The 16,449-nt window shown below is 46.5% G+C and overlaps 1 protein-coding gene across 1 annotated transcript in view; it reads right to left on the bottom strand.

The window, feature by feature from the left end:
- Positions 1-11,296: 11,296 nt before the first annotated feature.
- PRKCE (protein kinase C, epsilon) overlaps positions 11,297-16,449 on the bottom strand; it is a 541,355-nt gene continuing 536,202 nt past the window's right edge. Inside the window, exon 15 of the mRNA XM_011935885.1 lies at positions 11,297-14,562. Within this exon, the coding sequence (XP_011791275.1) occupies positions 14,416-14,562 (147 nt within the window). The 3' untranslated portion in view covers positions 11,297-14,415. The remainder of the gene's footprint in view (positions 14,563-16,449) is intronic.

The following is a 16,449-nucleotide window of genomic DNA, read 5'->3' on the forward strand; positions in this document are numbered from 1 at the left end:
TATTGAGCTGTATCTATCAACATAGCGGCATTGTTTTATATTTTTATAAATCTCTTTAATGTGCAGCTGAGTAGAAGACAGCTGGATTCTTATATCTGCTTTTGCATTAAATATGTTAAGATATGCTTTGGTCAAAGCATATGAAGAAAATCCAGCATCACAAAGATACGCAGTTGGAAAAGAGAGGACTTCAAGGATCCTGTGTTAGGCAGCCTCTAAGATGTCTCCCAGTGATCCTGCCCCCCAACATTCATATCCTTGTGTAAACCCCTCCCCTCCTATGTGGGCTGGACCTAGTGATTTCCTTCTAAGGAATACATATGCCAAAAGTGGTGAGACATCACTTTGAAGATTACATTACAATAAGACCGGCTTTTTGGAACTGAAGGAGACCTCTGTCCCATATCCAGCGAGGAACTTAATCCTGCCAACAACCACGGCAATGCTTTTGGAAGGACATCTTCCCCTAGTCGGTCCTTCAGATGAGACTGCAGCCTCAGCTGACCCCTTGATTGTAGCCTGTGAGGGACCTTGAGGCATCCGTTAGGCCTGCCCCGATTCCTGACTGCCTGTGAGATACTTGCAGATAAATGTGTGTTGTTTTAAGCTGCTGTGCTTTGGAGTAATTTCTTCCACAACACTGGACAACTGATAGACCCATGAGAGGGTCTTAGGGACGCCCAGGAGTCCCCAGACCTCACTTTGAGAACTGCTACTCTAGAACTATCCCTCTTCGACTGCTCTTGTGGATTTTATCCAGTCAGTATCTGCCTCTTCTTTCACTGTCCTGCTCTCAGTGGAGAGGAGGAAGAGGACTGGTATAGGGATGAGGCCCTGTACAGGTGAGCAGTAACAGGTGATAGTGTGCGTTTCCAGTCCTGGGTCAGGATGGTGCCTGCACATCGCATTGCTGCTCCTTGAGTGTGGAATTTCAGGCAGTGTGCAGCTAATCGGGGACATGATGGCAGATCATGGCAGGTTCCAGGTGGAGTCTGTCCCCTCCTCAGTGAACCCACACCTTGCCCACCCCCATCCTGGTGCTCTCTGGGGAACTAAACTGCAACCCTACAACTCATGCACTGAGGCCTTGGAGGGCGGTCATTGCAAATTATCCTATTGCTTCTGTCTTTGGGGTGAGCAACATAGATAGCCAGAATCTGACTTTGTCTTCCAGCTGAAGTCTTCTGTCTGAATTCGCAGATGTTTATGTTCATACAAGCCCGTCTGTCCATCCTTCCAAATTCCTGAACTACTGATGTCACAGCTCTTTTTACAGATGGAAAAGCTGAGGTAGGAAGGAGAATCGATGGCATCCAGTCAGGGTTCCAGAGGCTGTGGTAGAACCAGGAAAACAACATTCAAACGGAGGAATTCCTTTAACTGTATTAATTACTAAGCAAAAGTGGAAGTTCCTGATCTCTTATGTCTTCCTACTTCCAAGAGTAACATCAGTCCTGACCATGACACCTCACATTCTAGATCAGTCCTGGCTTTCCTCCAATGGCATGTGCCATGAGGATAGGGACTTGGAGACGATCTGGGCCTGTCACCCCACTGTGGAAGAAGAAATGGAGAGCCCAGCCCAGGAGATGATGTGACCAGCCCAAGGTCACGTAGCAAGGTAGAGATAAGATCAGGTCTCAAACAAGACTTCTGCTCCCCTCCCCTACCCCCACTCACAACCAGTGTCATATTAGAGCTTCACGTGAGGGGCCCGCCACCCCCACCCCAGGCTATGGGGGCTGTGAGGGTGGTGCTGGGCTCAGTAGCAGGTCAATCAGTGACTGAGAATGAATGAGGAGGCTGGCACGTTTTTAGGTTTGGTCTGTGACCAGGGTTAGATTCCTGTGATTAAAAGTCAGTTTCTGACAAAGTCAAGGTTAGAGGGTCAGCCTGTAGCCAGGATGGGGAAGTCAGTCATTGTTGAGGCTCAGCCTATCTCTGACAGGGTTTAGAAGTCAATCTGGCTGGAGTAAGAGGCCAGCCTTAGCTTGGGGTGGTGTCAGTCCATGGCCACTGTTTGTTTCTTGCAACACTAATCAACCTCTGGTGCTTCACACAGCAGCCCTGACATCCCAAGCCCTCTTGCCTTAGTACAGGAAGGTCCAGTGTCCTGAGCAGAGGATGGAGGGATCAGCTCCTTCTCCAGGGGTACAGGGGGCTCAGGTAGGGCACCAAGGAACTCGCTCACCAGGCTGGAGTTGGCATAGCCTTGGTTCTAGGGCTGTCCTCAGCAGCTGGCCTAGGACATAGCCCTTGCATGAAGGGCGCAGCCACTAAAAAGACTTCAGGCCCTTGGAGGCATTTCCTGTTTTCCAGTGAACTGAAAACTCAGCTTCCTGCTTGGAACAGTCCATAAGGATGGTTTCTTTTTTTGATGGTGGGCAGGGTGTCTGGGGGCAGAGGCTTTGTTGGACTTGAGGACATGGTCTCAGGGCCCTGGTAGGAGGAGGCCCAGGTTGATGAGTGGGAAAGGAGAGCAAGAATCCCCGGACACCCCGGCCTGTTTCCTGGCTGTACCTTTGTGTTCACAACCAGAGCCCTTAGAGGGAGCGTGGAGCACCAGCGTAATCATACCCCAAACAATTGTGTGTATTTCACATGGAGGTGAAAGTTCTCTGGAGAGGAAAAGCAAAAAGTGTGCAGGACCTATGTTGGCATGGTGACCAGAAGCATGTTGAAAGAGCCGGGTCTTTGGTGCCACCCAGACCCAGATTCAAATCACAGGCTTGAGTGCGCATCTGTCCCTGAGGCTGGGTACGTTGCGTGGACAAATTCCTGGCCTTTCTGAACCTCAGAGCCTTCATTTCTAGAATGGGGTCCAAATAAACCCCTCCCAGGCACCACTGGAAGCCAGTCTCCTTCCTTCCAACTGACTGCAGCAGGAGAAGGGTCCAGAGGTGCATCTGTTCCCCAAACAAGGCAATCAGCTCCACTTCCGCCAAAGTGAAGGCTCCAGGCTGGTGCTGCTTCCCCTCCCCAAGCCCTCTCTCCTGCCTTCTCTATGACTTACAGGCACAAGCTGGTCTCCAGCCACTCACTTGCCCAGCTCTGGCTCTCCTGTATTGTCTCTTTGGGTGGTGAGTCGAAAGAGGATCGGGGTAGGACGGAATTTCCTGCTTGGCCCCACCTGCCTTACCTTTGGCCCCCATTATCCCCACCACACTAGACTCTGTCAGTTCCTCTTTCCTCTGCCAGGGATCACCCAGGACCCCCAACCCCCAACATCAACATGGAGTGCAGATTAACAGCCCCCTGCACAGCTGGGAGAGAGCGGGTAGAAAGTAAGGCCATTTACAAAAGTCATTAACACGGACCACAATTTTGAAGGAGGTGTTGGCCAGATGAGGCCCATAGCTCCCATCCCCATGGTGGGTCCAGGTGTGAAGGAACTGGCCTAGACGGGAAGGCTGCAGGGGAGGGTGGGGAGGGGCCGCCAGCCCAGCCTTGCTCAGATTCCATCTGGCCCTTGGCCTGCTGTCTTTTGTGTCACCACCCTTGCCTCTGGATGGATAATGTCCATTAAGATGGGCCCTCACCTTTCCCTTTGGAGTGGTGCCTCCTTGGAGCAGCTGAATTGCTGGAGGCGCCGAGTGACCTGACAACTGCCCAGAACGGAGGCCGCCTGAGGCCCGCTCTCACCTGAGCAGGGAACAGCCGGACACAGCTGAGCCTGCCTGGGACTCTGCCCACTTAGCCTTTCTCCTCCTTCCTGAGTCTCTCCTCGTTCTCTCCTCCTCACCCTCCTGCCTTTCTCAGGACAATAAAGTAGGCATGAGGTAGATTTAGGAAATCTGGCAATGATGTGAAAATTTCTCTATGCAAGCACACGTAAAGATCTGGGGTGGAGGCCGAGCCAGGCCTGCTGGCCCTGGGTGAATGTATTCCTGGGGAAAGTGCTCTCAGAAAACCATTCTCTGCAGGAGCCCTGGGAACTCAGAGCTGGAGGTGGCTGATAATTCTATGATCACAACATTGTTCTGCTCCAGGAAAAACCACCACCCAGATGGGATCAAATGCCAAAGAAGGGTTCTTGGGAGGGTCTATTTATTTGATTTGGTCCTAGCAGGAAGAGGAAGGCTGAGTGAATCTCGGCAGGCCATTTCCCACCCCTCATCCTACCAGTCTGTTCTCTGGGATGCTTCTGGGAGCCCTGAATGACTATTCATTGGTTCATTCATTCATTCATTCATTCATTCTTTTAATTACATATAAATATAGTTCAGCCCTAGGGAAAATCACGACTTCATCCCACGTTGTGATCTCTCCGGCGTTGTTTTCTTTCTTTTCTCCATAGCATGTGCCACCTTCTCAGGACAGTCCTAGATCCAGGCAGGAGGGGCGCTGCCTAGGCTCTGCAATTTAGAGGGATCCCTTCTCCAGCTTCTCCCCCTTTCCAAGGGCCAAGGAGCCAGTAGCTGCAGCCAGCAGCCCTGCTGCTAGACTACCTCTGGGTACCTAGGATGTGGAATTCCCTGCCATGAGCAAACTCATGGTCCAGAGTTTGCTGTCAGAGTCTGCACATCCTGGGGCCCATCCTCCCAGGGTGACCCAACCCCCAGCACGTGCACCCTTGGCCAAGGAGTGTGGATGGAAGCTGGACATGATGACTGGGGGTGTCCTACTGGTGTGAGACACAACTTGGAGTGGGAAGAGAAGGAGTAGTCCACAGGCAGGGCCAGCTCTCCCCAGGCAGCCACGTTCCTGGGAGCCAGGACTCCAAGGAGTCCTATTCCAAATTCAGACCTGGCCTTTCAGGTTGTTATGAAAATGTATATCTCAAGGGACAAAGTTAGGATGTATTTTACTTAACAATACCCTGATTTATAACTTTAAAAATATTTAGCCCTTTGGTCCATTTATACGATTCCTTAAATGTCAGGGGCAGCCTGGACCTTCTAACACATTATGTAATTTACTTAATGGTCATGTTTACAGTTTATCATTCTCTGCCAACATCCTTGCCTTGTGTAAGAGTGAGGATTTTTGTCTTTGTTCACTGATGTCTAGATGGATGGCTTACATGTAGTGGGAACTCCATGAAAATTTGTGGAATAAGTGAATGAATGAAGGAGTGAATGAATAGTTCTGTGTGTCATCTATCCTGTGTGCAAGTACCTTCTGTATGGTCTCTGGGGTTCAGCCAGATCTGGCCTGTTGCTAGGTCTGTGAACTGAGCAATGTTCAGTTTCCTTAACTGTAGAACTGACATACAAATACAACAGCTTTATGAATTTGTAAGAATTAAATAAACTATATAATTTCTGAGACTCAGTTTCCTCATCTATAAAATGGGGGATAATTGGAGTATCTACTTCATGTGATTTTGGTGAGGTTAAATAGGCTAATTTATGTGACATACTTAGCACAGTGTCTGGAACAAAGAAGGGTTTTTAGGTTATTAATAACCTAAAGAAGGAAGTATGAATGGTAGATTCTGCAATTGGTTTCCCAGAAGTCAGCCTTTTCAGAGCCTCCCAAAGCAATCAATGGGTGGCCTCCTGCTCCAATGTACGTAAGGCCTGAGAGGCGGTGGCATGTGTAATTGTTCACCTTGCACATAGGTTCCAAAGCTGAGCCTGGTCTGATCTCAACCCTCTGGCAGTATTTACCTGATCCAACTGGGGAAAGTAAGCACTGAAACATGAACTCTGCTATCATACACAGAGACAAGGGTGTCTTTATTGAAGGGTGGGTTGAGTTCTCAAAGATTGTCCCCCCTACAAAAACCATCAAACCACTTTTTAAACAATTCCCATGACCTTGACACTCTCATGTTGAGAAATGAAGTTGAAGACTGCTGCAGGACTGTCCTGGAACCCAAGCCCCCCAAGCTCCCAGCCCTTCCATGCCATGCAAAGCTGACTGCCCTTCCCTGCCCTTTGTCTGCCCACATCTTCCTCCCTTTTTAGTGCCCTCTCAGCACTGCCTCATCCAGGAAGCCTGCCTCGATAATGCAAACTTCCCCCGCTTCTCTGGACTTCCCTTGTATCATCAGCAGGGCTTTCTTTGTCTCTCTTGCCTGCCTTCCGCTGCCCTCCTGCGTGGGGCCTGTTTTGTTTCATGCTGATTGTCAGTTCCCTGAGGGCCACAACCTTGCCTTGGATATGCTCCTTTCTGCCTGCACTGAGGGTCCCTCACTGGTGGGGTGGGTTGTGTCAGGCGCCCCCAGGAGTGCTGAGGAGCAGGACATCTGAAAGATAAGAGAAGACAGAAAAGAAAGGCTGCCCTCCTTACACCAAGCTAGGCTTTCCTGTGGTGCAGCCTGAACTCTGATCAAGAAGTGGGGGTGCGAGTGCCTCAGGGAGGAGAAATGATGGCAATTGAACAGATGCTGTGCCTTGGACCTTTTGATCTCACTGGTGTTTCACAACAGGTCTTGAGGCTGTAAGTCTCATTACCACCATTTTATAAATACAGAAACAAGTTTAGAAAGGTACAGTTACCCACCCAAGGTGGGCAAGCTCCCTAAGCCAATTTTTGGTGCACATCCCTGCATTATTTTTGGTAGATTCCTACAGCTGCAAGAAGGGGAGACGTAGTTACTCCATAACAAGTTCTCAGCCCACCCTCCAAGACAAATACAATTTATTAGCAAGTAGGCACAGAGAGCCTTGTGGATATTCTGAAAGCTCCATCAAGTCCCAGGTCCCTGTCCTTTTGGGTGTTTTTGATAGTGCCTCCCAGGAAAGGTTTCCCACAACAAATGTGACCCTGTTCCCCCACAGCGTCAGGCTGTCTGTGGGAGTCAGACAACAGGACACCTCCAAGGCAGCAGGAAACACAGGCCATGTAGGGGTTCAGCCAAGGGTGCCATCTCCAAGGGCGATAGACAAAGGTCTTTCTAGATTTGGGGTATTTTCTCTTTTTTTGGGACAAGATCTCATTTTGCCAGCAGTGGTGCCATCACGGCTCACTGTGGCCTCAATCTCTGGGCTCAGGTGATCACCTCGGTCTCCCAAGTAGCTGGGGCTACAGGCGCCACCACCATGACTGGCTAATTTTTTGTAGAGACAAGGTTTTGCCATGTTGCCCAGGCTGGTCTTGAATTCCTGGGTGCAAGCTATCTGCCCACACTGGCCTGTCAAAGTGCTGGGATCACAGGTGTGAGCTACTGTACCCGGCAGGGGGTTATTTACTTATTTATGCTCTTTTTTCTTCTTTTGAGAAGGAGTCTTGCTCTGCCACCAGGCTGGAGTGCAGTAGCACGATCTCGGCTCACTGTAACCTCCACCTCCCAGGTTCAAGCGATTCTCCTGCCTCAGCCTCCCGAGTCACTGGGACTACAGATGTGCACCAACATGCCCAGCTAATTTTTGTATTTTTAGTAGAGACGGGGGTTTCACCATGTTGGCCGGGATGGTCTCGATCTCTTGGCCTTATGATCTGCTCACCTCGGCTTCCCAAAGTGCTGGGATTACAGGCACGAACCACCACGCCTGGCCATGGGGTTCTATATGAAGTACACTACAGAGAAGTGCATAGATCTTAACGATACAGCTTAATGCATTGTCACAATGTGAACCCACCTGTTTGCCGGCTCCTCGTTCTGAAAACAAAACTGGTACCTCCAGAAGCCCCTTTGTGCCCCCTCCTAGTCACGACCTCGCCTCCCCATAAGGCTAACCACTAGCCTGATTTCCAAGAGCATGGATTTTATCAATAGAATCACAGTGTGTACTCTTCGGCCTGGCTTCTTTTCCTTAACGTTATGTTAGAAGAGTCTTCTGTGTTGTTGCGTGTAGCTCTAAATCACTCATTCTTATGGTTATATAGTGTTCCATTGTGGGAATAGTTCACAATTCATTTTTCCTTTCCATAGTGGATAGATTTTTCTCCTGGGTCAAAGGTATACAATATGGCTTTCACAGACACTGATGAAGTTTTTCAAAGTACTTGTACCATTTTCTACTCAGACCAGAAACATTAAAAGTTCCAATTGTTCCACATCTTATGTCTGACTTTTTGAGTTAGTCGTTTGGGTGGAGGCAAAGTGGTATCGCAGTTCGATTTAAATGTGCATTTTTCCAATTACTAGAAAAGTCGAAGTCTCGCTAGGTTTTCATAGCCTGTGTTTTAAAACATGGAGATTTGTCTTGAGATATCTTTGCCAATCTGCTTATCTCAGACACCATTAATGTCACCTATCTAACATTCTTTATGCTAATTAACAAGCCACCATTTTCCTTGAGGAAATAGTTTTCTAGCATCCCTTATGTTAATGACAAACTCCCAGGTGCTTTGGGAGGTAAAAGAAGGCTGAAGAACTTGTAGTAGCTTTCTGAATAAATACTATTTATTCAACCTGCTGTCCATCCCTGAAAAATGTATTTCTGATTGTACTTGAAGGGTCCTCCTTCAAGTGTAGCTTAAAACTGACATACCACATATGTAATGTCATTGTCTGGGCTAAAGTACTTTGAAGTAGGAAACAGACTTCATAATGTGGCTTTCAAGCCTTCTTTCCACCCCCTCTCTGCCGCTCCAAACATGAGGACAACACACACCTAGTGCTTCTGAGATTGCCTTGCATGGAGATCTTCAGGCTCCTGGTAGCCCGAGTGACGGTCTGCACCTCGGTACAAGGAAATAGAGAAGGGATAATTATCCCCATTGATTTCCTTGGCATGAAATCTATTAGTCTGGCTGTTGCTTAGTTCAGGGCACAGCCACACATACTCTCCTCAAGCAGCTCTGCAGCCACCTGAACCTTGCTAGGGACCCTGCCCAGAGCTCCCCTGGAACAGGTGGGTCAGCGCCTGGCTTTCTCATCTAGAATGTGGTTGGGGGTGGGAAGAGAGGTTCCAAACCAGATATACTGACAGCAATTGACCTTTCTTAGTGCTTTGTGGAGCACAGAAATTTGAGAGGACGAGTCCCTTGTCTCCAGGACTTTGGAGCTGTTCTCTTCCAGAACTCTAGGTAAGGGGACGTGCAGGCTGGTCACATTTCATTCAGCCAAGTGCTTGCGGATATCTCCTGACCTTCCTACAACAGCTCCTTTTGTTTCTGCTAATGTTTTTTGGCTTTATTAAGTTATAATTGACAAGTAAACATTGTGTATATTTGTGGTATATGTGATGTTTTGATAAGTATACATTGTGAAATGATTAAATCAAGCTAATTGATATTAGATTGGTGCAAAAGTAATTGTAGTTTTGCCATTACTTTTTAAAATTTGTTAAAATAGTATATATAGTATTTCTTTTAATTTTTATATTAAGTTCCAGGGTACATGTGCAGGATGTGCAGGTTTGTTACATAGGTAAAAGTGTTAGTATTACTTTTAAAAATGGCAAAAACCACAATTACTTTTGCACCAACCTAATATATCCATCACCTCACGTTCTTTCTCCTCCTCCTCCTCCTCCTCCTCCTCCCCCTCCCCTTCCTCCTCCTTCTTATTTTGAGACAGGATCTTGTTCTGTTGCCCAGGCTGGAGTGCAGTGGCACAATTATGGCTCACTACAGCCTTGACCGTCTGGGCTTAAGCAATCCTCCTGCTGTGGCCTCCTGTGTAGCTGGACCACAGGCGTGCACTACGGTGCCTGGCTGATTTTTTTTTCTTTGTAGAGATGAGGTCTCACTTATTGACCAGGCTCGTCTTGAATTCCTGGGCTCAAGTGATCCTCTCACCTTGGCCTCCCAAAGTGCTGGGATTACAGGTGTGAGCCACTGTGCCTGGCCCCAGCCCATTCATTTTTTGTGGTGAGAACACATAATATCTTCTCTTTTGGCAACTTTCAATTATACATTATTATTAACCATCGTCACCATGTTCTACAATCAAGCTTCGGAGCATATTTATCCTAACTGAAACTTTGTTAGTTTGAGCAACATCTACCCATTCCCACCCTCATCCCAGACCCTGGCAACCACCATTATACTCTCTGCCTCTATGAGTTTGATGTTTCTCCTAATTTTGTTTAAGTTTGTGATAAGACAGACAAGCTGGTGGGAAGGTTGCTTCTCCTTGAGTGGTCACTTACCTAGAAACAACTGCCTGAATCAGAGAGAAAACTATGTGCTAAACACATCCTTCTTGGAGTGGGTCTGGAAATTCATGCTTAGATCTCCAGGTGGGCAGGAGATGTTGCTGAGAGAGGAAAAACTGTGAGAGAAGAGGCCTTTTGGGCAGATGTGCCGGTCACTGGAGGGCTTATGAGGAAGTGATTTTGTGAGTAGAGGGTGACAAGGTAGGCCATCCCCTTACCTTAGGATAAGAAATAGTAGAGCTGCAATCGTTTCTGTAACTTTTTTTTTTTTTTTTTGAGATGGAGTTTTGTTCTTGTTGCCCAGGTTGGAGTGCAATGGTGCGATCTTGGCTCACCGCAACCTCCGCCTCCCTAGTTCAAGCGATTCTCTTGCTCAGCCTCCCGAGTAGCTGGGATTACAGGCATGCGCCACCATGCCTGGCTTATTTTGTATTTTTGGTAGAGATGGGGTTTCTCCATGTTGGTCAGGCTGTTCTTGAACTTCCAACCTCAGGTGATCCGCCCACCTCGGCCTCCCAAAGTGCTGGGATTACAGGCATAAGCCACCACACCCGGCCCATTTCTGTAACTTTTAAGGAACAGGAAATTCTGGCCAATGGAAATTTCGGGTGTACTCAAGAGGGTGCTTTTGAGTTTCAAACATTCTTGAAAAGTTCGTGTTGGGGAAAGAGGAGGAGTCTTGCAGTACTGGGGCAACATGCTTGGAATGGCAGAAAAGGAGTCCCAGAGTGAAGGAGGAACCCGGAGAGCCCAGGAGTCAGCAGGATGGGCACAGACATGGGCTGCGTGGGGGAGGCGGGCAAGAGCGAAGCATGGAGCCCTACTGGCCGCTCCAGGCCAGCCTGCAAGGAACTCTCGCCCTAGGAGGAGTCCCTATAGGACCCCAAAAGCCTATAGTTCCAAGCATCGGGCCCAAAACTGAGTCATGAGGAGGCTCAAATGGGCATCGGTTGCAAGGTGGTCCGGCATTTGCTTCTCTGGAAAGACAAAAATGCAGATGCCACTTGCTTTCTTGCCTATCTCCCAGCACCCCAAGGCAGACAAGCCAAGGCAGCTGAGAGCCATGTCCAGTCGGCACAGGTCCCCTTATTCCTTCTGACAGCCCAGAAGCACAGAGGCAGGGGGAATGTGCAAATATGGTCATTTGCAGCTTTTGTGCATCTTCCAAGGAGAAAGGAAAGCTGAAACCACATTTAGGTTTAGGAATTTTTGAATCTCTAATATATAAATGGCAAAAAGCTTCATTAGTGCCACTTTGCCACTCATAATGGAGATTAAAAATTCTTACTGGCACTGAGAAATAAGACTTAACGTCATTGTATTTATTAGGTTCTGAAACAATACACATTCACATCCTTTTGAATACAGTACATTTGGCACAATAATGTTTACAATGAAATAACACTAATGAATGGCAAGAGATTAAAATTACATCCAGAAAAGAAAAAATGTACAAATAAAGCATCACAATACAAAAAAAATCCTAAAATTGAATACATTTTATAGTTAGCCAGAATTATTTTGCACATAATTTAAAAAGAGGTAATTTTTTAGCCTTCTTTTTTTTTTTAAAAAAAAAGCAAGAATAAGTTGTTTTTTCACCTTTGGAGGAAAAAAATTATGTTTCTACTTCACAAAGCCCATAATGAGAGAACACAGGAGAACAGCTATCCTTCATATATGTTTTTTGGCTTTTTTTTTTTTTTTTCCCCCCCCCCCAATTTTTTTTTTTTTTTTTTTTTAGAGAGAGAGAGAGAAAGAGAAAGGGGGTGGGGCGGGAAAGATTAGAAAAAACTGGCAGAAGTGTTAACAGTGTGTCTATTTTCAAACTCTTGTAAAAATGAAAATGAAACAATGATTACTCAAGGAACACACAAGCCTTTTTCTATAGACCTTTGCTGGATTTAAATCTGCCTGTGTGAGAACTTCACCAGCCAGAGGCATCCCAGCCAGCCCAGCCTGGGGTGCTAAAAAGGGCCCTTTCTGGGACAGACTGACTGACTGCCTTCAGCTGCCAGGTGGAATGTATTATTTGACTTCCCAGCAAACTTGCCAGTTGTCCTGTAGGAAAGGCCTAGTCCCCACTGCCATGCAAACACCAGACCTCTGGACAAGGCCATCTGGCATTGCAGTTAGAGCTTGCTTGGTTGTCCATATAATGGTGAAGAAAGCAGAAGAAAGAACAGTAGTTACACATGAGTATGATGGGCAGTATTATCATGTCTTCCTAAAAAATGAGATGATGCCACCGTAAAGATGTTTCTGTGCTTGTACTCAACTCCAGAAGATAATCTCTCTCCAGAATGTCAAGTTACCGAAGATAAATTAAATTAATCTAATGTTCTTCATCATTCACTGGTATGCCAAACACATGAATTGATATATCATAATATTTAATATTTGCAATTATTATAAGAACAGATAATAATTACACCTGAGTTTTTAAAAAATAAAAACAAAAGAGAACTGAATGTCATCATTAGTAACAAAGGCTATGACCAGCCAGATGCAAATATGGACACAGACTCTCTATGGGCTCAAGATGGTTACTGTCCGAGTTTTGAAACCACCATCAAAAACATTCCTTTCTCTCCCCCATCTCTATCAGGGTATAATAGAGCACAGGAGAACTGTATGTGAGATTTAATATAGCTTAATACATGTTTACATCTTTTAAAATAAACCAAAATGAAATAAACAATACAAAGAATCCCCAACACCCCCCCCCATCCCCCATAAAGGAACACACCTATGTCTCGGTAACTTGAACCAATACACTTACAGAGTATTGCACCTGGACATTATTATAATTATTCTTTCATAGACTAAAGTTTTATAATATGCCTGAACATGCAGCAGTTGATACCTCTATATTCAATGAATTAATTCCACAGGCCTTGCAGCAAACACTATATACAAAAATCTCAAATGTACAAAAGGCAAAAAGCTTCATTAGTGCCACTTTGCCACTCACAAGTATATATATTTAGGGGCAGCTGGGAAATCCACGTGCAATAGTTGGAATGGATTCCATTCCCTGCTAAATCAGTTCAGTAAATTAGGTAATCAAATGACCTCCAGGAAACATATACACAAAGCCACACAGAACCCTTGGAAATGAAAGAATAACACTGTTAGCATATCTACAGGAGGTAATGTCACATCCCTTAAATAGTGTCCACATGAGTTGCCATTGCATGTCACACAGAAACAAAACTGACTACATCTTGTGACACTGTCAGTTTTCAAACAGGTTGCTGTTCAGTCTCCAGATACCCTTTGTATAACCCATGTTTAGCCTCATTCTGCTTATTCCAAAAGCAGGTATTTCATATATAACTTTACATGTTTAATGTTTAAAAACCACAACACAGTAGTACTACCATTTTGTATAAGTGCGCTAAAATAACACACTGCTGCAGAAAATAAATAGTGTTTATGCTAGGAACTTAGGATGAAACTGGAAAGAGAATTTGGGAGCTGAGCTTTGTTGGAACCCCAGGGTTCTGGCCTTTGTGTCCAGGTAGAACTTGAATAATGAGGAACGCTACTTGCTGCCTTTTCTCTCAATTCATACAGCTCTCATGTGTCACTCGGTCACTGACAGCATCCACCTTGGACGACCGGTTTCTCATTTTGTATTAGCCCTTTAATATCTACCTGTATTCAGACTGGAATTTATATCTTTTGGCCAATTAGAAAGTGAATTTGAAAATAGATTTTTCAAATGTTAACAGTTCAAAACCCCGTTCCTTTCTCCACAAAGAGGATTTCTTCCACAAGACACAAACTTACATGACTTTGGCATGCTGAAAAGCTAAAACCAAAGCAGGCAAGAATTAGCCATTCCAGAGCAAACCAACCCAGCTGGCCAATCCCTGCATCTCTGGTCTCCCGCCCTCAGAGGGCATGCCTTGAGGGCGCCCTCCCTCGTGCGTGCGGAGAAGCACCAGTCTCTTCTCCAGGACAGAAGGGCAGGGATGGCAAGCTGGGGTGCAGGAGGGAAAAGAAGCAAGAGGGGTCAGGATCTGTGTCCAATAGCAGAGCCAGAGTCTTCTTGCTTGCTTGCTTTCTTTTTTCTTTTCTTTGCAGTGAAAGAACTGAAGTTGCTTCACTGCCAGGAGCCCCTGAGGAGTGGAACCAGGCTTGCCAACGGTCCAAACACGGCAGTGTATACAGCTAACTGCTGACCCAATGAGTCTGTATTACTGGTGAGACAAGAACCGAGAGCGCCTTCTGGTCACCAGGTGGGAGGGGGAGGAGGTGGCCTGGGGCAAGGGAATGCAATAAATAGACAGTGGACATGGGACTGGGGCTCCGAGGAGGAGAAGTAGTTCAAGACCTGCTGAGTCTCTGCAACACAGGAGTCTTCTCTGCACCCCTTCCTGCAGCATCGGCAAAGTCCAACTGCAGTGGGCTCTCAGGGCATCAGGTCTTCACCAAAGTAGGAGAAGCCTTTGAATTCCTCCTGGTTGATCTGCTTTACAATTGCTTCGTCCACAAGGGTGAGTACCGGCTCTTCCCGGGTAAAGTCTTGGTCAAAATTATTGACGTCTCTTTTGGTTTTCTGTGGGAAGAAAAGAGAAAGTGGTAAGTTGAGGCTGCCCTCCCTCCTGAGGGCCCCCCACGGGGAGTGGGCACCGCACTGACCAGCCTGTCACCAAAGCAGGCCTCTAGCTACCAACAGACAGCAGACACGGGGCTGTCCCGATGAGGTAACGATGGATGGCCCCAGGACCCGGAGGTGACAGAGGAGGAGAGGAAGAATGAGTCAAGGTGAGAAGGAAGAAGGGGTGAGAGGGTATGATGGAAAAGCAGGGAAGTGGGATTCCCACAGACGTATGTGTGTGTGTGTGTGTGTGTGTGTGTGTATGTTTGTGTGTGTATGATGCAAAGGTCCCATCTCACACCCTCTTCCAGCAACTGCTATAACCTTCTGGCTCCATTACAACCTCCCTCCTGAATCCCCTCCCAGAAGTCCTTCTTCCCCATACCCCGGCCACGTCTGCTCCAGGTGACATCCTCTCTACAAGCCTGCCTCGATTTCCACTTATTCTCACCATGAATCCAACTGTGTGCTCCCATATTTTTTAATTATTACACTCAGCACATTGACTTGCCATGATGTTTTTATGCTTTTGTCTAGACCAAGAGCTTCTTAAAGGCAGAGACCTTGTCTTGTTCAACCTTGGGTTCCCAGCAGTTCCCTAGCAGTAAGTGTCTATTGAATGAAGTAAGTAAACTCACCACTGACTTCGCAGCTCTGAAGGACTCATACCTCTGGGTTCAAGTTCCCAAAGTACAACTGTGTGCCTTATGGTTCTGGGGGGTGGGGTGGAAGGGAGAATCAATCAATCCACAAATGAATCCTGGTTTTTGGAGAAAATCAGGAAGTATAAATAATGCTGTCTGCCTTTAGGGACTTAGAGTTGAGTTTGAGGGGCCAGTAGTCCTGTTTAGAACACATCACTTTAGTTAGAAAAATTTCCATGGAGAAGGCAGGGTTTGGAGTAAAAGTTGAGGAATGGGTGACAATTGTACTGGTAGAAATGGGAGGGAGGTACTTTGGCAGGGAGAAGGATGGAACAAAGGCAGGGAATAGGAAGACAAAAGATGCATACACAGGCCAATGGGTTCACCAAGCTGCAGGGGCAGAGTGCAGCGTGGGGATGGTGGGAGTTAGGGCTGGAGTCCAATGGCAGAGGCCTTCAATAGCGGGTACCCTCTCCCCCACAGCACAGAGCACAATGCCCAGAAGATTAAAGGCAAGGACTCCAGCAATACTTTTTTCAGACAGTGATTAACTGGTATTACCCAGGATTAGTGACCCGGATGATGGAATAAATCTTGTGGAAAGATTCACATTATTAGTTGTAGGAGAAATAATATTAATATACACTATGCTCTGTGGAAACCAGTAACCTAAAGAAGTTAATAAGTAGTCCATGAAAAAGGGGGTTTTGACACAAAGCCATGTTTTCTACCCTGCTCTTGGAGATTTGCTATGCACATTGGCAAGTTAGTCTCCGAGAAATTCTGGAGTGAGGAAATCTGGTTTGCTTTGTTTGGGCCAGGCTTCCTCAAACTTGACCTAAAACTTTCTTTTTTTTTTCCTAAATAGTTTATGAACACCTCTCCTGAGAGCAGTTTCTACAGAATGCAGTTTGGAGAATGTTGGTTTATAGTTTACAAAGCATCTTTGCATTTATTTGCTCATTTGATCCTCAGAACAGGCCAGTAACATCCTGATCCTACAGATGAGGAAACTGTGGCTCAGAGAGGTTTGGTGACTTTCCCAGGGTCACCGGACTGGTTAAGAACAGGGCCAGAACTCATGTCTGGGCTTCAGTGTGACGCCTTCCACAGTGGGTAAGGTCTGGAAATCTGGACATGGGAGAAATTGGAAGATATAACAAGAGTCAAGTTCAACTAGGAGACATTTAGGTAACACCAC

The sequence above is a fragment of the Colobus angolensis genome, unplaced genomic scaffold, assembly GCF_000951035.1.
Source record: "Colobus angolensis palliatus isolate OR3802 unplaced genomic scaffold, Cang.pa_1.0 Scaffold15, whole genome shotgun sequence".
Taxonomy (NCBI): domain Eukaryota; kingdom Metazoa; phylum Chordata; class Mammalia; order Primates; family Cercopithecidae; genus Colobus; species Colobus angolensis.